The 24,412-nt window shown below is 47.9% G+C and overlaps 1 protein-coding gene across 1 annotated transcript in view; it reads right to left on the reverse strand.

The window, feature by feature from the left end:
- The window catches only part of LOC311230748 (sortilin-like), a gene marked incomplete at its 5' end in the record, with an annotated part of 157,995 nt that overhangs the window by 50,674 nt on the left and 82,909 nt on the right, over positions 1–24,412 (reverse strand). The window contains 3 exons of the mRNA XM_084317107.1: positions 3,013–3,157; positions 11,335–11,462; positions 14,114–14,163. Of these exons, the coding sequence (XP_084173233.1) occupies positions 3,013–3,157; positions 11,335–11,462; positions 14,114–14,163 (323 nt within the window). The remainder of the gene's footprint in view (positions 1–3,012; positions 3,158–11,334; positions 11,463–14,113; positions 14,164–24,412) is intronic.

Raw genomic sequence — 24,412 nt, forward strand, 5'->3', positions numbered from 1 at the left:
TGGTGCTACGTACTGTTGTATGGTTGCGGGGGTGGGGGGAGGGTGGGTGAAGGGGGGAGGGGGGGTGAAGGGGGGGTCCCCACCTTCGTAGATACATTTTTTTTTTAAATCAGTTGTACAATACTCAATTTTGGTAAGTTGTTTCTATACAATTGACTTATGACAAGTCATAACGCCACGCGAGTCTCGGAACGTGCGTTGTGTGTGTGAGAGAGAGAGAGAGAGAGAGAGAGAGAGAGAGAGAGAGAGAGAGAGAGAGAGAGAGAGAGAGAGAGAGAGAGAGAGAGATCACGCTATTTATTATCTACAATGTATAAAACAACAGTCTAGAGGCTTTTAAATACGACAAGGACAGATCGACAGATATTTCACAGACACCAAGCAATGCTGTTGCATTTCATGGCCATCACACAGACCATCGTGATTCGTTCACACCAAACTTTGAGGGGAGGGGTGCTATGTATTTTGAGCACACCTGACGACATGGCTGTTGTTATGCAAAGTGCTGAACAAAAATGCGACTCGTCCCTCGCCGGGTGCTCACCTGGCTACTTGTCGTTGCATGACAATGGCTCAGGTCGTCAGAGACCTGAGCTCAGAGAGGGAACAAGCAGCTGTTTTCCGTGTGGTCCTAGTGCTGCATCGCGTCACCGTTCATTATCACGTAACATTGTTTTGGACGGTAAAAAAAAGTGCAGGGGACAATAACTGCCTTCTGAAAACATGCAGGGGACATATCCCCCGTGGCCCCCCCCCCATAATTACGCCCCTGCCCCACGTGAAGGTAAGGAAAAACTCACTAAAACCTAGCAATAGGGGGAAAAAATGCACCACAGGCAATGTGGAGGAGAGAAACCTTAGAAGGGCCGTTCAAGGGGGGATCTCCCTTCTTAGATGTGGGTGATAGTAGTGTTGCAATAAAACAGGCGAAACAGTTGGTAAGCATGCACTCATATGTGTTTCGTTTCTTTAATATTTGTCATACAGAAGTACAGAATACTTTTATACAAAATGCTTCTTACTGTTACGCTCCAGAGACTGTGCAAGACAAGATAAGTATGAAATAAAATAACATAGTAAAATTAGAAGTAAAAAAAATGAGGTCACAGTGTTCAGTTTAGACATATGTACAATGTTCGATGCAGAATAGACGTAGTTACCATACAATATACAATACTGTGCAGTGTACTAATATACAATACTATATAGTGCAAGGCAGAAATGGGACGAGGTGCAATTTAGGTACAATTCACAGTAGGTGTACGAGTTGTAGTGCAAATCCTTTATCAATAAATATAAAGTGTAAAGTGTGTTTGTGTGATCTAAAGTGTGGAGAGTGGGTGCTGCAGTGTGTTGTTTGTTTGAGTGAGTGTGTGCGTGTGGGTGTGTGTGCTGTGTGCATTTGATGGTTGTTGCATAGTGTTTATTGTTCGTTTAGCAGCCTGATGGCCTGGGGATAGTGAAACACAGATAAGTGCATGCGATAGCAACTCATTGATGTATCATTATATCAATACCCTAAAGAGGAGAGGAGCTTCCTGCACGTTCAGTAGGGTTTTACTTAGGGATGTTCGATATTGGCTTTTTTACCGATATCAGATATACCGATATTGTCCAACTCTTAATTTCCGATACCGATATCAACCGATACCGATATATGCAGGGTTTCCCCCCCCAAAAAACGGAATAATTTCAGGCAATTATTTAACATAACATATCTCTTGTCGTGGAATTAACACAACATTATGCATACTTTTGACAATAAATAAAATAAGAATTTGTTCTTACTTGCTTGCCTGGGTAAATAAAGGTTAAAAGATGCGACAGGCTGCCTCCTCGTGTACCGGAGGGGACACGTGATGCAAGGCTTCTATCCTCACTACAGCCGACCAGTGGGAGGCATAGTCTAGCAACGTTCAAGACAGGGGAGGGGAGAATTGGCAATACGAAATTGGGATGGGAGAAAAAATTTAAAAATAAGGAGAAAAAGTGGATAAAAAAATAAAAAATTATAATAATAATCTTTATATTTTTTTAAACCGATACCGATAATTTCTGATATTACATTTTAATGCCAATATCGACCGATAATATCGGTAGGCCGATAATATCGGACATCCCTAGTTTTACTGAAGTAACTGTACAGTTTAGCAAACAATGTAGATCTTCACAGAATGACAAAACGCGACACACCTTTTTCGACCTCAAAAGGACTTTAAATAGGTTGAAAGACGTACATTGGCTACTTACGGCTAGTTACGCTGCTGGCCAGTAGGACTTAGTTACTACCACAGTGTCTTTATACCTTTATCACTGTACATGATATTAATACTACAACCCCAGGCCATCAGGTTGCTCAACGAACAATAACACTATGCAACAACCATCAAATGCACTCACAGCACACACATCCACACGCACACACTCACTTTAAACAAACAACTCACTGCAGCACCCACTATACACACTTTAGAACACCTAAACATACTTTATATTTATTGGCAAAGAATTTGCACTACAACCCATACCTCAGTACACCTTACTGTAAATTGTACCTCATCCCATTTCTGCTTTGCACTATATAGTAGATTGTATATTAGTATATTGTATGGTAACTCAGTTACTTCTACTCTGCATTGAACATTGTACATATGTACATACTGAACACTTGTGTCTACGTACGTGACTTCTATTTTTTACTTGCTTTTTTACTTGCTATACTTATTTAATTTTATACTTATCTTTTTGTCTAGCACAGTCTCTGGAACGTAACAGAAAGAAGCATTATGATGAATTGAAAATGGGGGACCCTGATGTAAACAAGATGAAAGTCTTTCTCTGGTCTGCATTCCCTTAACAATTGTGTGTATTGAACCGTACTGTATTGTACCCATTCTGCAATATGTTAATACAGTTTTCAATCAATTCAATCAATCAATTATCATCATCATCATCATCATCATCATCATCATCATCATCATCATCATCATCATCATCATCACATGTTCTGACCTCCAGGGTCATCTACGTGCATGAACACCATGTCCTGATTGGCTGTGAGTATGGAGTAGAACTGCTCATGGTTGACTGTGGGCAGCTGAGCCATGTTCCACTCGTCTCCTCCGTTCACAGACACGTGGATCATGCGCTCTGTGCCCTGCCGTGCATGCACGCACACACACACACACACACACACACACACACACACACACACACACACACACACACACACACACACACACACACACACACACACACACACACACACACACACACACACACACACACACACACACACACACACACAGACACACACACACACACACACACACACACAGAAAAACAACTATTAGTGTCATTGATGAACCATTGCAATGAAGAACCATAATAGGTCTGTTTTGGACAGTTGTAAAGTCATTCCTAATCTTTTGGATTGTGAACGTGATACATAGGACTCAACCTATACGGTCTTGAACTACGAATGTATGGCTGCGTTCACACTGCATATATTGTTCATATAATGAACAAAATAAATCAGATTTGGGGCCACTATCGTCTGCAGTGTGAACGTAGCCATAGCAACATTACATTACATTTACATTTAGTCATTTAGCTGAACGCTTTTATCCAAAGCGACTTACAAGTTCTGTACAACAAGACAGCAGGAAGGGTACAACTCTATCAGCTGAGTAACAATATTCATCAAAGTGTTGAGTGCTACAGTGTAGGTTAGTATATTAGGACAAGTGCATGACAGTAAGGTTAGTTAGGGTTAGAGTTATTCTTATTTAAAAAATGTCAGATAATGATTGAAGAAGTGCGTCTTTAGTCGACGGCGAAAGATTGGACGGGTTTCGGCTGTCCTAACTGTGGTGGGAAGTTCGTTCCACCATCGTGTGGCAAGGACAGATAATAGGCGACTTCTCTTTGATGACCCTCCCGGAGCTCGGATAGGAGTAACACTTTACAAACTTTAGATAATTAGGTTTGAATAAATCTTTCCTCCGAACGATTCAACGATTCAATAAAAAAAAAAGTTCCTCCACTCTGTCTGCACCTGGTTCTCCACTCTGTCTGTCTGCACCTGGTTCTCCACTCTGTCTGTCTGCACCTGGTTCTCCACTCTGTCTGCACCCGGTTCTCCACTCTGTCTGTCTGCACCTGGTTCTCCACTCTGTCTGCACCTGGTTCTCCACTCTGTCTGCACCTGGTTCTCCACTCTGTCTGCACCTTGTTCTCCATTCTGTCTGTCTGCACCTGGTTCTCCACTCTGTCTGCACCTTGTTCTCCATTCTGTCTGTCTGCACCTGGTTCTCCAGTCTGTCTGCACCTGGTTCTCCACTCTGTCTGCACCTGGTTCTCCACTCTGTCTGTCTGCACCTGGTTCTCCACTCTGTCTGCACCTGGTTCTCCATTCTGTCTGTCTGCACCTGGTTCTCCACTCTGTCTGCACCTGGTTCTCCACTCTGTCTGTCTGCACCTGGTTCTCCACTCTGTCTGCACCTGGTTCTCCACTCTGTCTGCACCTGGTTCTCCATTCTGTCTGTCTGCACCTGGTTCTCCACTCTGTCTGCACCTGGTTCTCCAGTCTGTCTGCACCTGGTTCTCCAGTCTGTCTGCACCTGGTTCTCCACTATGTCTGCACCTGGTTCTCCACTCTGTCTGTCTGCACCTGGTTCTCCAGTATGTCTGTCTGCACCTGGTTCTCCACTCTGTCTGCACCTGGTTCTCCAGTCTGTCTGCACCTGGTTCTCCACTCTGTCTGCACCTGGTTCTCCACTCTGTCTGCACCTGGTTCTCCACTCAGTCTGCACCTGGTTCTCCACTCTGTCTGTCTGCACCTGGTTCTCCAGTCTGTCTGCACCTGGTTCTCCACTCTGTCTGCACCTGGTTTTCCAGTCTGTCTGCACCTGGTTCTCCAGTCTGTCTGCACCTGGTTCTCCACTCTGTCTGCACCTGGTTCTCCACTCTGTCTGCACCTGGTTCTCCACTCTGTCTGTCTGCACCTGGTTCTCCAGTCTGTCTGCACCTGGTTCTCCAGTCTGTCTGCACCTGGTTCTCCAGTCTGTCTGCACCTGGTTCTCCACTCTGTCTGCACCTGGTTCTCCAGTCTGTCTGCACCTGGTTCTCCACTCTGTATGCACCTGGTTCTCCACGCTGTCTGCACCTGGTTCTCCAGTCTGTCTGCACCTGGTTCTCCAGTCTGTCTGCACCTGGTTCTCCACTCTGTCTGCACCTGGTTCTCCACTCTGTCTGTCTGCACCTGGTTCTCCACTCTGTCTGCACCTGGTTCTCCACTCTGTCTGTCTGCACCTGGTTCTCCACTCTGTCTGCACCTGGTTCTCCACTCTGTCTGTCTGCACCTGGTTCTCCACTCTGTCTGCACCTGGTTCTCCACTCTGTCTGTCTGCACCTGGTTCTCCACTCTGTCTGCACCTGGTTCTCCACTCTGTCTGTCTGCACCTGGTTCTCCACTCTGTCTGCACCTGGTTCTCCACTCTGTCTGTCTGCACCTGGTTCTCCACTCTGTCTGCACCTGGTTCTCCACTCTGTCTGTCTGCACCTGGTTCTCCACTCTGTCTGTCTCCACCTGGTTCTCCACTCTGTCTGCACCTGGTTCTCCACTCTGTCTGCACCTGGTTCTCCACTCTGTCTGTCTGCACCTGGTTCTCCACTCTGTCTGTCTGCACCTGGTTCTCCACTCTGTCTGCACCTGGTTCTCCACTCTGTCTGCACCTGGTTCTCCACTCTGTCTGTCTGCACCTGGTTCTCCACTCTGTCTGTCTGCACCTGGTTCTCCACTCTGTCTGCACCTGGTTCTCCAGTCTGTCTGCACCTGGTTCTCCACTCTGTCTGCACCTGGTTCTCCACTCTGTCTGCACCTGGTTCTCCACTCTGTCTGCACCTGGTTCTCTAGTCTGTCTGCACCTGGTTCTCCAGTCTGTCTGCACCTGGTTCTCCACTATGTCTGCACCTGGTTCTCCACTCTGTCTGTCTGCACCTGGTTCTCCAGTCTGTCTGCACCTGGTTCTCAACTCTGTCTGCACCTGGTTCTCCACTCTGTCTGCACCTGGTTCTCCACTCTGTCTGCACCTGGTTCTCCACTCTGTCTGCACCTGGTTCTCCACTCTGTCTGCACCTGGTTCTCCAGTCTGTCTGCACCTGGTTCTCCATTCTGTCTGTCTGCACCTGGTTCTCCACTCTGTCTGCACCTGGTTCTCCACTCTGTCTGCACCTGGTTCTCCACTCTGTCTGCACCTGGTTCTCCACTCTGTCTGTCTGCACCTGGTTCTCCAGTCTGTCTGCACCTGGTTCTCCACTCTGTCTGCACCTGGTTCTCTACTCTGTCTGTCTGCACCTGGTTCTCCAGTCTGTCTGCACCTGGTTCTCCAGTCTGTCTGCACCTGGTTCTCCACTCTGTCTGCACCTGGTTCTCCAGTCTGTCTGCACCTGGTTCTCCAGTCTGTCTGCACCTGGTTCTCCACTCTGTCTGCACCTGGTTCTCCAGTCTGTCTGCACCTGGTTCTGCACTCTGTCTGTCTGCACCTGTTTCTCCAGTCTGTCTGCACCTGGTTCTCCACTCTGTCTGTCTGCACCTGGTTCTCCAGTCTGTCTGCACCTGGTTCTCCACTCTGTCTGCACCTGGTTCTCCAGTCTGTCTGCACCTGGTTCTCCACTCTGTCTGCACCTGGTTCTCCACTCTGTCTGCACCTGGTTCTCCACTCTGTCTGCACCTGGTTCTCCACTCTGTCTGTCTGCACCTGGTTCTCCACTCTGTCTGCACCTGGTTCTCCACTCTGTCTGCACCTGGTTCTCCACTCTGTCTGCACCTGGTTCTCCACTCTGTCTGCACCTGGTTTTCCACTCTGTCTGCACCTGGTTCTCCACTCTGTCTGCACCTGGTTCTCCAGTCTGTCTGCACCTGGTTCTCCAGTCTGTCTGCACCTGGTTCTCCACTCTGTCTGCACCTGGTTCTCCAGTCTGTCTGCACCTGGTTCTCCAGTCTGTCTGCACCTGGTTCTCCACTCTGTCTGCACCTGGTTCTCCACTCTGTCTGCACCTGGTTCTCCACTCTGTCTGCACCTGGTTCTCCACTCTGTCTGCACCTGGTTCTCCACTCTGTCTGCACCTGGTTATCCACTCTGTCTGCACCTGGTTCTCCACTCTGTCTGCACCTTGTTCTCCACTCTGTCTGCACCTGGTTCTCCAGTCTGTCTGCACCTGGTTCTCCACTCTGTCTGCACCTGGTTCTCCAGTCTGTCTGCACCTGGTTCTCCAGTCTGTCTGCACCTGGTTCTCCACTCTGTCTGCACCTGGTTCTCCAGTCTGTCTGCACCTGGTTCTCCACTCTGTCTGCACCTGGTTCTCCAGTCTGTCTGCACCTGGTTCTCCACTCTGTCTGCACCTGGTTCTCCACTCTGTCTGTCTGCACCTGGTTCTCCAGTCTGTATGTCTGCACCTGGTTCTCCACTCTGTCTGCACCTGGTTCTCCACTCTGTCTGCACCTGGTTCTCCACTCTGTCTGCACCTGGTTCTCCACTCTGTCTGCACCTGGTTATCCAGTCTGTCTGCACCTGGTTCTCCACTCTGTCTGCACCTGGTTCTCCAGTCTGTCTGCACCTGGTTCTCCAGTCTGTCTGCACCTGGTTCTCCAGTCTGTCTGCACCTGGTTCTCCACTCTGTCTGCACCTGGTTCTCCAGTCTGTCTGTCTGCACCTGGTTCTCCAGTCTGTCTGCACCTGGTTCTCCACTCTGTCTGCACCTGGTTCTCCAGTCTGTCTGCACCTGGTTCTCCACTCTGTCTGCACCTGGTTCTCCACTCTGTCTCCACCTGGTTCTCCAGTCTGTCTGTCTGCACCTGGTTCTCCACTCTGTCTGCACCTGGTTCTCCACTCTGTCTCCACCTGGTTCTCCAGTCTGTCTGCACCTGGTTCTCCACTCTGTCTGCACCTGGTTCTCCAGTCTGTCTGCACCTGGTTCTCCACTCTGCACCTGGTTCTCCACTCTGTCTGCACCTGGTTCTCCACTCTGTCTGCACCTGGTTCTCCACTCTGTCTGCACCTGGTTCTCCACTCTGTCTGTCTGCACCTGGTTCTCCACTCTGTCTGCACCTGGTTCTCCACTCTGTCTGCACCTGGTTCTCCACTCTGTCTGCACCTGGTTCTCCAGTCTGTCTGCACCTGGTTCTCCAGTCTGTCTCCACCTGGTTCTCCACTCTGTCTGCACCTGGTTCTCAGTGATGCCACAGATTACTTGTAAAAGTAATCTGATTACTGATTACTGATTACTCCTTTAAAAAGTAATCTAAGTTACTTTACTGATTACTTGATTATCAGAGTAACTTAGTTACTTTGAAAGTAACTAGGTTACGAAGTCGTCGTCGTTCCCCCAACAGTTTTTTTTTAAACGCTTTATTGAAAGTGCATACATTTTTTTAACTTGTTTCTCTGCACATAACGTAAATTGTTAAACTAGTGCTTCAGCTTCTGTACCATCAAGTATGGTAAAGCAACAGTCTATGATGCTCACAGCATTAGAGCAGCCAGCCAGTGGTTTTACAAAACCAGTGTATCACATCTAACAAATGCAGGCTGAACTATTATTTCAATTATATCAACTGTAACTATTAAATTGTTTTTATAAATGTCTCTCTATAAACATACAATCAGTCTCTCTTTAACATGTAAATTAACTGTAAATCTGGCAAATAAGAGCTTTTGCTCTGCCACCATCAACCCTCCTGTACCTAGTCGAAGCGTCGGCTAGTGTTGTGATTCCAGATGCTTTCAATGCAATTGGATGTGCTGTTTTTAGCGGTAGACAGTATTTTGTTTCCTCCGCCGTGAAGTAGTGACTGAGGCTACGTTTAGACGAGCGTTTTGGGGTGGAATTCTGAACAGAAACCGCAAGTGTCATCTTGCGGTTTCACTTTTAATTTTGCCAAGCGTTTTGGGGTGGAATTCTCCGACTACGGAGCCCTGCTGTCACACGATTGGCGCATATGTCACATGACGTGCTGTGAAGACCCGCCCTACTCTGCCTCTGATTCGCAGACTGTGGATGGGGAATGTGATTGGACCAAAGCAGAGTCACTCAGACAGAGGGACCAGTCACGCCGCGGGACACATTCTTGTATTTAACCCTTTCACTGCCACACCACGTCACTCCCAAAAGAAAAACAGCTCAAAATGTATTTTTGACTGTCGAAAACGAAATAAAATACTGCATTCCGCCTGCATTATGAATTTATGATGAGATAGTAACGAAATAGTAATGCACAGCCACTTGGACAAGTAACTGCAATCAGATTACTGGCTTTTAAAGATTAACGCGTTAGATTACTATTTTCGGGGGAAAGTAATCAGATTACAATAACGCGTTACTTAGTAACGCGTTACTGGCATCACTGCTGGTTCTCCAGTCTGTCTGCACCTGGTTCTCCAGTCTGTCTGCACCTGGTTCTCCACTCTGTCTGCACCTGGTTATCCAGTCTGTCTGCACCTGGTTCTCCACTCTGTCTGCACCTGGTTCTCCAGTCTGTCTGCACCTGGTTCTCCACTCTGTCTGCACCTGGTTCTCCAGTCTGTCTGTCTGCACCTGGTTCTCCACTCTGTCTGCACCTGGTTCTCCAGTCTGTCTGCACCTGGTTCTCCAGTCTGTCTGCACCTGGTTCTCCACTCTGTCTGCACCTGGTTCTCCACTCTGTCTGCACCTGGTTCTCCACTCTGTCTGCACCTGGTTCTCCACTCTGTCTGCACCTGGTTCTCCACTCTGTCTGCACCTGGTTCTCCACTCTGTCTGCACCTGGTTCTCCAGTCTGTCTGCACCTGGTTCTCCACTCTGTCTGCACCTGGTTCTCTACTCTGTCTGCACCTGGTTCTCCAGTCTGTCTGCACCTGGTTCTCCACTCTGTCTGCACCTGGTTCTCCAGTCTGTCTGCACCTGGTTCTCCACTCTGTCTGCACCTGGTTCTCCACTCTGTCTGCACCTGGTTCTCCATTCTGTCTGCACCTGGTTCTCCACTCTGTCTGCACCTTGTTCTCCACTCTGTCTGCACCTGGTTCTCCACTCTGTCTCCACCTGGTTCTCCAGTCTGTCTGTCTGCACCTGGTTCTCCACTCTGTCTGCACCTGGTTCTCCAGTCTGTCTGTCTGCACCTGGTTCTCCACTCTGTCTGCACCTGGTTCTCCACTCTGTCTGTCTGGACCTGGTTCTCCATTCTGTCTGTCTGCACCTGGTTCTCCAGTCTGTCTGCACCTGGTTCTCCAGTCTGTCTGCACCCGGTTCTCCACTCTGTCTGCACCTGGTTCTCCACTTTGTCTGTCTGCACCTGGTTCTCCAGTCTGTCTGCACCTGGTTCTCCACTCTGTCTGTCTGCACCTGGTTCTCCACTCTGTCTGTCTGCACCTGGTTCTCCAGTCTGTCTGCACCTGGTTCTCCACTCTGTCTACACCTGGTTCTCCACTCTGTCTGTCTGCACCTGGTTCTCCACTCTGTCTGCACCTGGTTCTCCAGTCTGTCTGCACCTGGTTCTCCACTCTGTCTGCACCTGGTTCTCCAGTCTGTCTGTCTGCACCTGGTTCTCCACTCTGTCTGCACCTGGTTCTCCAGTCTGTCTGCACCTGGTTCTCCAGTCTGTCTGCACCTGGTTCTCCACTCTGTCTGTCTGCACCTGGTTCTCCAGTCTGTCTGCACCTGGTTCTCCACTCTGTCTGTCTGCACCTGGTTCTCCACTCTGTCTGCACCTGGTTCTCCACTCTGTCTGCACCTGGTTCTCCAGTCTGTCTGCACCTGGTTCTCCAGTCTGTCTGCACCTGGTTCTCCAGTCTGTCTGCACCTGGTTCTCCACTCTGTCTGCACCTGGTTCTCCACTCTGTCTGCACCTGGTTCTCCACTCTGTCTGCACCTGGTTCTCCACTCTGTCTGCACCTGGTTCTCCACTCTGTCTGCACCTGGTTCTCCAGTCTGTCTGCACCTGGTTCTCCAGTCTGTCTGTCTGCACCTGGTTCTCCACTCTGTCTGCACCTGGTTCTCCACTCTGTCTGCACCTGGTTCTCCACTCTGTCTGTCTGCACCTGGTTCTCCAGTCTGTCTGCACCTGGTGCAGAGTGCGCTCACACACACTCACAAAAGACTAATTTAATCAGATGAATCACTTTATTCAAATTGAGGATTTAGTTTGAGGATATTTATAAATTAAAATAATGTAAAAAAAATATATATATATATTTTTTTTTAATTAAAAACGAAGGTTCGAACGTTTGTTCGAAAAACCCTGACGAAGTTCTAATCCCAAAAACAGGCTTCGGGGGGACAGCTCTAACACACACACACCGTGCCGGTCATGATGGAGGCGAAGACGAAGCGGCCCCCCAGGACGAAGGAGTAGACTCTGGAGGCCACGGCCTGGAAGCTCCTCCCGGAGTCCCTGGTCCTCCTCAGCTCCAGCATCCCCTTGTCATCTGGAGCAGGGAGGCGTCACTGACATGGATATACAACACTACAGTACTAGATGACAGGGCCGTACCGAATAGTTCGAATTCGAATTTTTTATAAAACTTTTATTTAAAATATATATTTTTTTATATATATAAATTTTATTTTTTTATGTGTCTATTCATTCTGTTTAAACCAATGGGGTTTTTCATCACAGTTGCAGATAAAAATGAGGCTACACTAATATTATAGTATTATCCTATTATAGTATATGACTCGTCATAATTTTTTTTATAAAACATTTATCATAAATGATGTACTGTAGCCTATCTGCATCTGCTCGGCACTCTGCGCTCCATCAGGACGTCACCATCACTTTCGTACCAACCGTGCCCTTATTGGATTATTTATGTTGACTAATATTCATTTAAGAAAGTTGATTCAATAAAAATAAAAAAGACTAATTTAATCAGATTAATTTCTTTTGGATTACATCATAAAATATGACGACAGGCATTCGAAGCTTCAATAGAAGCTTTGAATGTCAAACAAATTACATTCGGTACAGCCCTACTAGATGATGCATTAGTTGGGTTTTCACTGACTGTAACCCACATGGAAACACACTGGTCAGCCACCCCAGAAAACATGTTGTCATCCTCTAGTGCACTGAGTGAGCTCTTTGTGTTCGGACTAACACTAGACAACGTGGACATATTGAGCTTATAATTGTATTTCCTGTATTTTGTGACTGTAAATGGTTTGTTTAAGGTGGTAATGTTTGTAAAGAGTGGAGTAAGAAGACCTATTCAGGTCTATATATTCTATATATACACAATAATAATATATATATTTTTTTTAATCTGGGTTGGGGCTTTAAAGGAACATGCCAACATTATGGGAAATGTACTTAGCTAGCTGGTCCATATCCGCTTCCATTCATTTGTGCTAAGCTAGGCTAGTTTGCAGCCAGATAGCTTTTGACAGAATGCACAGAGAGACAATTGGTATCTATCTTCTTGTCTGACTCTGGCGAAGACGGTGATGTTGGGTGTTCCTTTAAGCACCATAATGTTGGCATGTTCCTTTAAGAAGCATAATGTTGGCATGTCCCTTTTAGAAGCATAATGTTGGCTTGTCCCTTTAAGAAGCATAATGTTGGCATGTTCCTTTAACTCTTTCAGTGCCACGCCTGGTTTTCCGTTTTACCGCTTGAATGCCACCATCGGCGCCAATGTTAACGTTAATATCGCCTAATCTATGTTTTAAATTATGGCTATGTGTCTAATCTGCCCATCGCATTAACAAAGACTATTTTCCAGTCAGTGCTGTGAAGGCAGATTGTTTTTTTATCGCGTCGTTTCCATTTCAGAGCAGTTAGAAAAGCCCCCGTTTTGATATAAAAAACAGCTCATTCTGGAGCATTCTATGAAAATCGTCTTTTAGTGGAATATTCCACAACGTTGATATTCGTCGGCCTTTTTATGAATCGTTTTCAAATAAACGCTAGATGATCAATATTATACGTGCACGCAAGCACATTACGGCCGCGCACTGATAATCGCTCCGTTGATTTCCTCACAGACTTTTACAGTGAAACCGAAAGAAGACATTTCACAAAACAGCTTATAACTTCATCAAACTTACTCTGATTATCCTACCACTGATAACATAGAGTCCTTACCTGACATCAGATGGTATCCAACTGGTATATTCCAATTCCTGATCACCATTCGAAAAAATCGATACGTGTATGGATCCAACGCGACACTGAAGATCTCCATGATCCGCGGGGATCTGAGGCTCCAGAATGAACTCTGGTAACCCCGGCTGGATCAGTGAACTGGAAAATGTGGAGTACCGGATTCTTTTCCCCATTCATTTTCATTGAGTCCATTCCAAAATCACTTATGTCATCTGGGAGACGACAGGGGGCGCTTTTTTCCACAGTGATCACCGGCGCAGCTCGGCTATACTCGGGTAGGCTCGGGTGATGCAATAATTTTTCAGATCGCAAAAAAATTTAAATAATAATAATTCCGAGAAATCTCGTGAGTGGCACGCAACCACCTATAAAAAAACCCAGAGAAATCTCGTGAGTGGCACTGAAAGAGTTAAGAAGCATAATGTTGGGTGTTCCTTTTAGAAGCATAATGTTGGCATGTCCCTTTAAGAAGCATAATGTTGGCATGTCCCTTTAAGAAGCATAATGTTGGCATGTCCCTTTAAGAAGCATAATGTTGGGTGTTCCTTTAAGAAGCATAATGTTGGCATGTCCCTTTAAGAAGCATAATGTTGGGTGTTCCTTTAAGAAACATAATGTTGGCATGTTCCTTTAAGAAGCATAATGTTGGCATGTCCCTTTAAGAAGCATAATGTTGTCATGTCCCTTTAAGAAGCATAATGTTGGCATGTTCCTTTAAGAAGCATAATGTTGGCATGTCCCTTTAAGAAGCATAATGTTGGCATGTTCCTTTAAGAAGCATAATGTTGGCATGTCCCTTTTAGAAGCATAATGTTGGCATGTCCCTTTAAGAAGCATAATGTTGGCATGCCCCTTTAAGAAGCATAGTGTTGGCATGTCCCTTTAAGAAGCATAATGTTGGCATGTTCCTTTAAGAACCATAGTGTTGGCATGTTAAGATGGTATAGAGGATAATTTACTGTATCAACTCACTGCATGATCCATTGGTGTTGGTCGTTAAATAGATGCTGCTCTCAGGACCCCTGTGTGTGAGAGACGGAGGCAAGTAAAGGCTTGAAACAGACAAAGAGTCGCTCAACTACACTTACATACGTAAACTAGTACTATCCATACAATTTAGGTGCAGTTGTTTGCAGATGATGTTGGTGTTTCTTGAAGTTAAGTTGCACGCAGCTGCAAAATCAGTGGCCCTGAATACATATTTAATTAAGGTTCTTGTAGAAATATAATCCCATTTACACCCAAACTCATTTGTCGTATAGTACAGTGGAAACCATGGAGACAGCTGGATTGAAGCTAAATTAGCCAGACTTTACAATACACAATACAAGATAGTCAGTACGGTGATATGAGTCTCTAGTTCTCACGTCCCGAGTTCTGACAGTGATAGTTCTGGCAGCAGAGCCGGCCGTCCGAGCCCTTTGTTGTATAAATGATTATACAAATAATTCATCTTCCTTGTCTATATTACTACCTACTAATATGTCTTCACTACTATGCACTCAACACTGCAGCGACCCAGGTTTCAACACTGTTTGATGAACATTGTTACTCAGCTGAAAGAGTTGTTCCCTTCCTGCTGACTTGTTGTACAGAACCTGTAAGTCGCTTTGGATAAAAGCGCTCAGCTAAATTACTAAATGTAAAATGTGCACTATGTGCAATATGTACCCAAAAAGGTTTCCCATGCGTAACGCCGCTGGCCTGAGGTCAGATCTAAGATCTACTTTTGGACTGAAGTGCTGCATGTGTACACAGAGTGAGCGAGTGAGAGAGAGAGAGAGAGAGAGAGAGAGAGAGAGAGAGAGAGAGAGAGAGAGAGAGAGAGAGAGAGAGAGAGAGAGTGCAGTACGAGCGAGGACTCCTCATGGCTTCACTCCAAACCCCTCCAGGGAGGAGGGAGGTCTCTAACACTGTGAGGCTTCTGCTCGTTAACCTTTCACTCAAGGCAGTGCCTTTCACTTCCTTTCAAGGCACTATCGGGTGCAGCACCCCTATACATCACCGAGCTCATCACCCCCCACGCACCCCCTAAGCACCCAGGTCACTAAGATCCTCCAACCAGGCTCGGCTGGTCCCCCCCCCCCCCCCCCCCCCCCCGCACCAGACTAAAAAAGAGAGGCGATCGCTCCTTCAAGGCCGTAGCCCCCAAACTATGGAACCAGCTTCCCCTGGAGATTCGATCTGCCCCTACGCTGGAGACATTTAAGGCCCGTTTAAAAACCCACTTTTATTCCCTAGCCTTCGATTAATCCTGATTCTCCCACACCCTAACCCACACTGTCACACTCCCATGCAATTTTATCCTGCCCCCTCCCTCTTGTATCTCTTCTTGTGCTCCTCTGTCCCCGGTGTGCTATACTGTACTTTGTGCTCCCCTATCCGCTTGTCCTATTTTTTTTAATGTACTGTCCTGTCCTGTTGTGCCTTTTTGTATTTGTGTATTTTATAGGACATTGATTTTATGCTTTGACTGTACTGTACAGCACTTTGGTTGGCTCTCGAGCTTTTAAATGTGCTCTATAAATAAATTACTTGACTTGACTTCACTACCCCACTACAGACGGTTAACCATTTCACTACCACACTACAGAAGGTTAACCTTTCACTACCACACTACAGAAGGTTAACCCTTTCACTACCACACTACAGACGGTTAACCTTTCACTACCACACTACAGACGGTTAACCCTTTCACTACCACACTACAGACGGTTAACCCTTTCACTACCACACTACAGAAGGTTAACCTTTCACTATCACACTAAAGGTTAACCTTTCACTACCACACTACAGACGGTTAACCCTTTCACTACCACACTACAGAAGGTTAGCCTTTCACTACCACACTACAGAAGGTTAATCTTTCACTACCACACTACAGAAGGTTAACCTTTCACTACCACACTACAGAAGGTTAACCTTTCACTACCACACTACAGAAGGTTAACCTTTCACTACCACACTACAGAAGGTTATATATCGTATAGCTCTGCTCAGCGTCTTAGTGGCAATAATCTTCATGTCCAGTATTGAACTGAAATAAATTCTCACACATTTACTACCATCATCTGTCTGGCCACACCACCATCCGCTACCTACAATGAATGAAAACGATAGGTTATGACTATAACCAAGTTCTGTTAGTTAGGGGCGATGCTTGGCATCACACTGCACTATCTCGCGTACGTGCACGCGTACTGAATAAACCACAAATGTACCTCTAATACCAGTATTAGTCTGACCACACCCCTCATCAGCTTACCTTCATAAGCAGGTGTGTGGTCACCTGCTCTCCTCCTTCCCAAGCTTTCACCACAAGGTGAGGACAAGGGCTGCAGCGGCCGTCTGATGCCAAGCATCGCCCCTAACTAACAGAACTTGGTTATAGTCATAACCTATCGTTCTGTATCGTTAGTGGCTTAGCTTGGCATCACACTGCACAAGGGAGGCCAAGCGGAGCCACTGGCTGACAAATACACCCCGCTGACAGCCCCCCCACAACCATCAGAACAGGGAGGGCCGAGCCCCCCCGACCCCCCCTAATGGCGGGTAGCCCCCCTATTAGGGACGTCACGGGAGGGCGACGGACCCGACCGTGCGAAGAGGCACTCAAGCAACTCAACGCACAGGGTGAGCAGACCGTGGCTTGACCCCACGACTACACACACGCACAACCCGCATGCCACCCGGGAACGAACGGAGGAACAACCTCGTTACTGCCCCCAGAATCACGGGGTCAAGGGCAAACCCAACCCCGTGGCAAGGCCGTAGCAGCGGAGCACGAAGGAAGACCCAGACCCACCAAAAGGACTGGACTCCCTAGAATGGGGGCCCGGAGAAGTCCATGATGCCAGCATCAAGACCCCACCAGGTGGGCACGTAGTGCCCCGCCCCCCACATCGCCAGCGTATTCGGACAAAGGCCCCTCAGTTACTGCACCTGGTATTCCCAGGCGGAATCCCATCCAAGTACTAACCAGGCCAGAACCTGCTTAGCTTCCGAGATCGGGCGTGTTCAGGTCGGTATGGCCGTAAGCCGAGCGGGCCCCGTCCCCCCAATAGTACACCGCCTGGCACACTGACCCTGCAGAACAGGCAGTCAGCATGGCCGTAAGCACACAAAAAAGGTTAACCAACGGAAGCAGGCAGCGCACCGGGGAAAAACCAGGCAACAGGCTGTTAACCCTAGCCTGGAGACTGCGGACGAGACAGGCGCCAGAGGGGACAGCTGAACACAGCCGCCCCGGCGGAAGGAGCGTAAGCTGGCGGTGTTGCATGACCAAGCCTCCATTTAACAACCCCCACCCAGAGGGGTCGAGGCAGAGAAGGCTGACACGATTGGCAGACGTCATGAACGTGCAGGGGCACCCTCAAACGGTGAACCCGGGAGTTGACACTGCTCCAACACACCAGGGAATCAACCACCTCGGTGTTACCCAATGCGGTGGTTGTTCCTATAACCCCTCAAGAAAAAACTCCAAAACACACCTGCGGGTATACACCGGCTATACCGCAGTACAAGTGTTTCAGTTTCCAAAAAGGGTTAACCCAGGCCTACGGGTCGCAAACATCACTTCGGACCGGGCCTGGCGGTACGGGAAGCACAGGGTCACCAGAGGAGGTCAAAAAACCACCCCCACAGGCCCCTCTTCGCCATGCGTGAGAGAGGAGCGAAAAATAATGGAGAACCAGCCCCTAAGCACACCGTACCTGGTATTCCCCGGCGGTCTCCCAACCAAGTACTAACCAGGACCAACCTGTGTAGCGGCCGAGATCCGACGAGATCGAGCGCGTACAGAATGGCATGGCTGTAAGCCATGACGACAGTGCTGAGTAAAAACATACCCAACCAGGGTCTCCATAGCGCTTAACCCTGTGACACCCAGACCGACCTGGCATTTTTCCCCCTGAAAAAAGCCCAAGTCCCTCAGGGTACCAGAACAGCAGATCTGCATCCCCGGCGGACAACGGGTTCAACTGATCTGGACCAGCGTGACCAGAACCAGTCCCGTGCCCTAACCACGCCGACATGCCTACTCCAGGAGAAGGGCAGATATGCGTGTTGATCTTAACATGAAAAGAAGGCGCCACCCAGACGTTCGGACGAACCGCGCCTGGTGGCCCACCCCAAGGGCGTGAGACCCCACTACATATGTTCAGATCCATCCCGTCATCATCCCCCAGACATGAACGAGAATCCGTCGACAACCCACCCAGGTCATGGGATGTGGTCGTCGGAAGAGGAAAAACCCCCATCTCAGTTGCTTTATAAAAACGCTGTTTCAACCACAAGCAACCAAGGCGTGCCAGTCAATCGCCTGTTTACAGCGAGCTAGCACTATACGTGCGTCGGGACACACCCCCATCAATGAACAGGCTATTTAGACCTGTCATTGAATCCCCAAGGCGCCCAGGGGAACGACAAGAGGGGTGTGACACTCCCTAACTCCAACACTTCTGGAATAGAAAGAAGGAAGCATCAACAGTATGTATCCCAGTCTACACAGCCGGGGTAAAAAATGTTCACATTTTTACATCCCACCACCCTCCCATAGGAAAGAGACGGGGATCCCCAGAGAGACTTCCCACGCGAGCTGTACAGATTGAAAAGAATATATTGCACCTTGAGCCATGTAAAAAACTGGTTTTAGGGCCTCCGGGGAAGAGGCACTGAACCCATACACACTCAATAAACGAATTGAATCGAATATACATACAATAGAAAAGGACCCTTCTAGAGGGTCCACTCACTTTGACAATCTGAGGAGGAAGGCTCTGTACTCTGATGGAGGCTTCCTCACATGGAAGAAGGAGTCCGAACTCACAGAAGGCCTGAATAGGCGCTTGGTGAGGAGGAGCCCTGACCACCCCCCCTGAAAACAGATCCATCACATGGACCTGAACAGCACACGGAAGTCCTACCAACAGAGACGCGCACGGTGACGTACTCTATGGCGGGGGAATTCCTGCGGTGCACACGCCCAATATACCAGGCCGTGGGACCAGGAACTCCCTCCCCCCCCCCCCCCCCCGTAACGTGCCGAACCGCCACGTGACGGGAACCTTGAAGGACAGGGGGTGTACCCCTGACCGACAGAACAATGGGGAGAGGAAAGGTTACCAGTTCACCCCTTTACGACCCCACACCCATGATACGACGTAACGACAAAAAGAGAATATGACACAGTCATAGTCAGCTCTATGAAGCGTTTCACAGCTCCACACAGCGCATGAGCTAACCTGCTATCTGATTTTTACTAAGGAAAAACACAGAATAGAGAGGGCTCTAAGAACCCCGGTCCAACATACACATGTGCTTCTGTGGCCAGTACAACCCAGTTGTAGGTCACATGACACACACAACCCATCATCACCTACAAAAAATGGCAAAAACACTCAACAGAGGAACGCCGTTTTTTTCACAATGAGAGAATACATCATTCTTGATTAGTATCGACCACAGGCCTTGCTAAGCACACATGACAGCAACCAAACCAATTTCCCTTTAGGAAATAAGTTTCTCCAGCAGATTTAGCACAACCTCAGCAATCAAGCTAAGAGTTACATCGTATCCCTACCACACAAAAGACACAATTAATGCACAACATGTCTGATAGGAGGTGATAAAGTCCCCACAAATGTACCTCTAATACCAGTATTAGTCTGACCACACCCCTCATCAGCTTACCTTCATAAGCAGGTGTGTGGTCACCTGCTCTCCTCCTTCTCGCTTTCACCACAAGGAAGAAGTGCCTCGGTAGATCCCCACACTTGACACCATGATGGAAGAAATTGGATTAGGAACAGCTTGGGAAACAAGGATACGTTGACATCATATCTTTATTTTCTCTCTCACTATTTTCGAGAAAATACGGCGATATTGTCTTCGTACTGGAGTGTCTAGAAGATGATGATCATTCTAAAAACCCTCCACCGGTTTTCGTATTGGGAGCACGCCGCTGCATGCTTCTCAACTGCAGTTCCTTGCTGTGTTTGTTGGGGTGAAACCTGTCAGGCCACAGCTGAACTGTCGGACATGCCGCTGTTGTGAGAAGCGGTGCGTTCCAGGTTGGGGAGTAGTGTTTGCTGGCGGGCTCCACTTGTCTGTTAGTGCTATGGGGGCTACTTGACAAAGTTTATGGAAACCGGCCCCAGGCTAGGGTCCTTTGTTTAGCCGCCTAGGCGACAGAAGGCCTTGGTCTGGAGACCATTATAGTTTTAACTAGTGGGCCGCGACCATTGACACTGGTGATCCCTGTGTGTTCTGGACGAGTGGATTCTCTCTGTCACCGTGTTAAGGCCCCATCTTTCATATCCAAATGAGAGTATTCCTTCACGAGGGGATATGTGCATGTAATGTGCGATAGCGGCAGATTCATGTTCAAAGTCAGCTATACAGGCCAGTTGGTACTGTGCTGATTCCGCCGGATGTGGTAAAGTCACCGTTGTGAAGCGGTGTTGACATCTTGTTTTCTCTTTTCTCTTAAAAAGTGAGGAGAGGTTCAGAACGGCGGCCTGTCTGGGTGAGTGTTATGTCATTGTTTACATGTTCATAGCTTACGGTTAGCCAGTCAGCTGTTAACTGCTGCGTTAGCCTGCTGGATCGCTGCATGGCCTGCTTAAGGCCTACTATTAGCCAGTCAGCTGTTAGCTGCGGGGCTAGCATGTCGTGGTCGCTAGGTAACGTTAGCTTGCTGCTATGGCCATGGCTGGCGCGGGGTAGCTTAGCTTCTCGCGCGCCGCCGGGAGCTCGCTTCTGATCGCCGTTAGCTTGATGCTATTCTGTTGAACGTGCTTTGATTTTAACATGTTTTACACTCTTGACCGCGACGTCATCCTTGACAGGGGATGTTTCGTCGACCCTGCCCTGAGCCTGGACGGGGATTGCGTCAACAAAGAGGACTGTAGCGACTGGTTGGAGCGGCGACGCTGCCCGGATCGAACAACACAGGACGGCTGTGTTCTACGGTGTCTTGTGACTGCACTTCGCTGATCTGCGTTCCGGGTAGGAACGGGGTTGACCAGACCTCATAACACGTCTTCTGGTTCCGGGGGGGAAAAACACAATCCTCCTATTTTACCCTCAATACGGCCAGTTAAAACAGGAAAACCTGTTAATGTGTGAACACACTGTTCATTGTCATTACAGTCTGAGAAAGAACATTCTTTTACTCACTTGTCACCAAGCATAGCTTCATAGGTTAGTTGCCTTAGTAGTGAGTACACGGTACACATAAACACCATGATGTTTCTCACACAACAACCAGATCAATACATCACGATCTGCACGGAGAAGCTAACTGCCAGTGACAAAAACAGCTCACACATAACCCGCAACGTATCCTAAATGCATTGCAACAACACACGTTTTGGGAAAAAACACCGTTATTCACAATACATTTAGCAAAGTAAAACCAGAAGACGTGTTATGAGGTCTGGTCAACCCCGTTCCTACCCGGAACGCAGATCAGCGAAGTGCAGTCACAAGACACCGTAGAACACAGCCGTCCTGTGTTGTTCGATCCGGGCAGCGTCGCCGCTCCAACCAGTCGCTACAGTCCTCTTTGTTGACGCAATCCCCGTCCAGGCTCAGGGCAGGGTCGACGAAACATCCCCTGTCAAGGATGACGTCGCGGTCAAGAGTGTAAAACATGTTAAAATCAAAGCACGTTCAACAGAATAGCATCAAGCTAACGGCGATCAGAAGCGAGCTCCCGGCGGCGCGCGAGAAGCTAAGCTACCCCGCGCCAGCCATGGCCATAGCAGCAAGCTAACGTTACCTAGCGACCACGACATGCTAGCCCCGCAGCTAACAGCTGACTGGCTAATAGTAGGCCTTAAGCAGGCCATGCAGCGATCCAGCAGGCTAACGCAGCAGTTAACAGCTGACTGGCTAACCGTAAGCTATGAACATGTAAACAATGACATAACACTCACCCAGACAGGCCGCCGTTCTGAACCTCTCCTCACTTTTTAAGAGAAAAGAGAAAACAAGATGTCAACACCGCTTCACAACGGTGACTTTACCACATCCGGCGGAATCAGCACAGTACCAACTGGCCTGTATAGCTGACTTTGAACATGAATCTGCCGCTATCGCACATTACATGCACATATCCCCTCGTGAAGGAATACTCTCATTTGGATATGAAAGATGGGGCCTTAACACGGTGACAGAGAGAATCCACTCGTCCAGAACACACAGGGATCACCAGTGTCAATGGTCGCGGCCCACTAGTTAAAACTATAATGGTCTCCAGACCAAGGCCTTCTGTCGCCTAGGCGGCTAAACAAAGGACCCTAGCCTGGGGCCGGTTTCCATAAACTTTGTCAAGTAGCCCCCATAGCACTAACAGACAAGTGGAGCCCGCCAGCAAACACTACTCCCCAACCTGGAACGCACCGCTTCTCACAACAGCGGCATGTCCGACAGTTCAGCTGTGGCCTGACAGGTTTCACCCCAACAAACACAGCAAGGAACTGCAGTTGAGAAGCATGCAGCGGCGTGCTCCCAATACGAAAACCGGTGGAGGGTTTTTAGAATGATCATCATCTTCTAGACACTCCAGTACGAAGACAATATCGCCGTATTTTCTCGAAAATAGTGAGAGAGAAAATAAAGATATGATGTCAACGTATCCTTGTTTCCCAAGCTGTTCCTAATCCAATTTCTTCCATCATGGTGTCAAGTGTGGGGATCTACCGAGGCACTTCTTCCTTGTGGTGAAAGCGAGAAGGAGGAGAGCAGGTGACCACACACCTGCTTATGAAGGTAAGCTGATGAGGGGTGTGGTCAGACTAATACTGGTATTAGAGGTACATTTGTGGTTTATTCAGTACGCGTGCACGTACGCGAGATAGTGCAGTGTGATGCCAAGCTAAGCCACTAACGATACAGAACTTTATTTAACAAATTGCAGAATGGGTACAATACAGTACGGCTCAATACATACAATTGTTAAGGGGATGCAGACCTGAGAAAGACGTTTGTCTTGTTTACATCAGGGTCCCCCATTTTCAGTTCATAGTGTTAACCTTTCACTACCACTACAGAAGGTTAACCCGTTCACTACCACACTACAGAATGTTAACCTTTCACTACCACACTACAGATGGTTAACCGTCTGTACTGTGGTAGTGAAAGGGGTAACCTTCTGTAGTGTGGTAGTGAAAGGGTTAACCTTCTGTAGTGTGGTAGTGAAAGGGGTAACCTTCTGTAGTGTGGTAGTGAAAGGGTTAACCTTCTGTAGTGTGGTAGTGAAAGGTTAACCGTCTGTAGTGTGGTAGTGAAAGGGTTAACCTTCTGTAGTGAGGTAGTGAAAGGGTTAACTTTCTGTAGTGTGGTAGTGAAAGGGTTAACCTTCTGTAGTGAGGTAGTGAAAGGGTTAACCGTATGTAGTGTGGTAGTGAAAGGGGTAACCTTCTGTAGTGTGGTAGTGAAAGGGTTAACCTTCTGTAGTGTGTTAGTGAACCTTCTGTAGTGTGGTAGTGAACGGTTAACCGTCTGTAGTGAGGTAGTGAAAGGGTTAACCTTCTGTAGTGTGGTAGTGAAAGGGTTAACCTTCTGTAGTGTGGTAGTGAAAGGGGTAACCTTCTGTAGTGTGGTTGTGAAAGGGTTAACCTTCTGTAGTGTGGTAGTGAAAGGGTTAACCTTCTGTAGTGTGGTAGTGAAAGGTTAACCGTCTGTAGTGTGGTAGTGAAAGGGTTAACCTTCTGTAGTGAGGTAGTGAAAGGGTTAACTTTCTGTAGTGTGGTAGTGAAAGGGTTAACCTTCTGTAGTGATGTAGTGAAAGGGTTAACCTTCTGTAGTGTGGTAGTGAAAGGGGTAACCTTCTGTAGTGTGGTAGTGAAAGGGGTAACCTTCTGTAGTGTGGTAGTGAAAGGGTTAACGACAGGTTATGTATATAACCTAGTTATATGAGTACTGGCTAAGCGTCCCGCTCTTAAGCCATACCGAGATATACCTCATCTCATGTACCTACTGTACACCATCAACGAAAAAACAAATACACCCACCACCTGCCAGGCCCCGCCCCTATAGTGGCGTACTATAAAGTACTAGGCGTGGTCACCACTCACTCTTCCTCGGAAAAAACGTTTCCAGGAAAAGATTCCCCAAGGGAACTCAGGGCACGCTAAGAGCGGGACGCTTAGCCAGTACTCATATAACTAGGTTATATACATAACCTGTCGTTATATAGCGTACTTGCATCGCGTCCCGCTCTTAAGCCATACCGAAATATGGGGTAGAGCGGACACGAGGCCCGAC

The sequence above is a fragment of the Notolepis coatsorum genome (assembly GCF_963971535.1).
Source record: "Notolepis coatsorum genome assembly, chromosome: 6".
NCBI classification, from domain to species: domain Eukaryota; kingdom Metazoa; phylum Chordata; class Actinopteri; order Aulopiformes; family Paralepididae; genus Notolepis; species Notolepis coatsorum.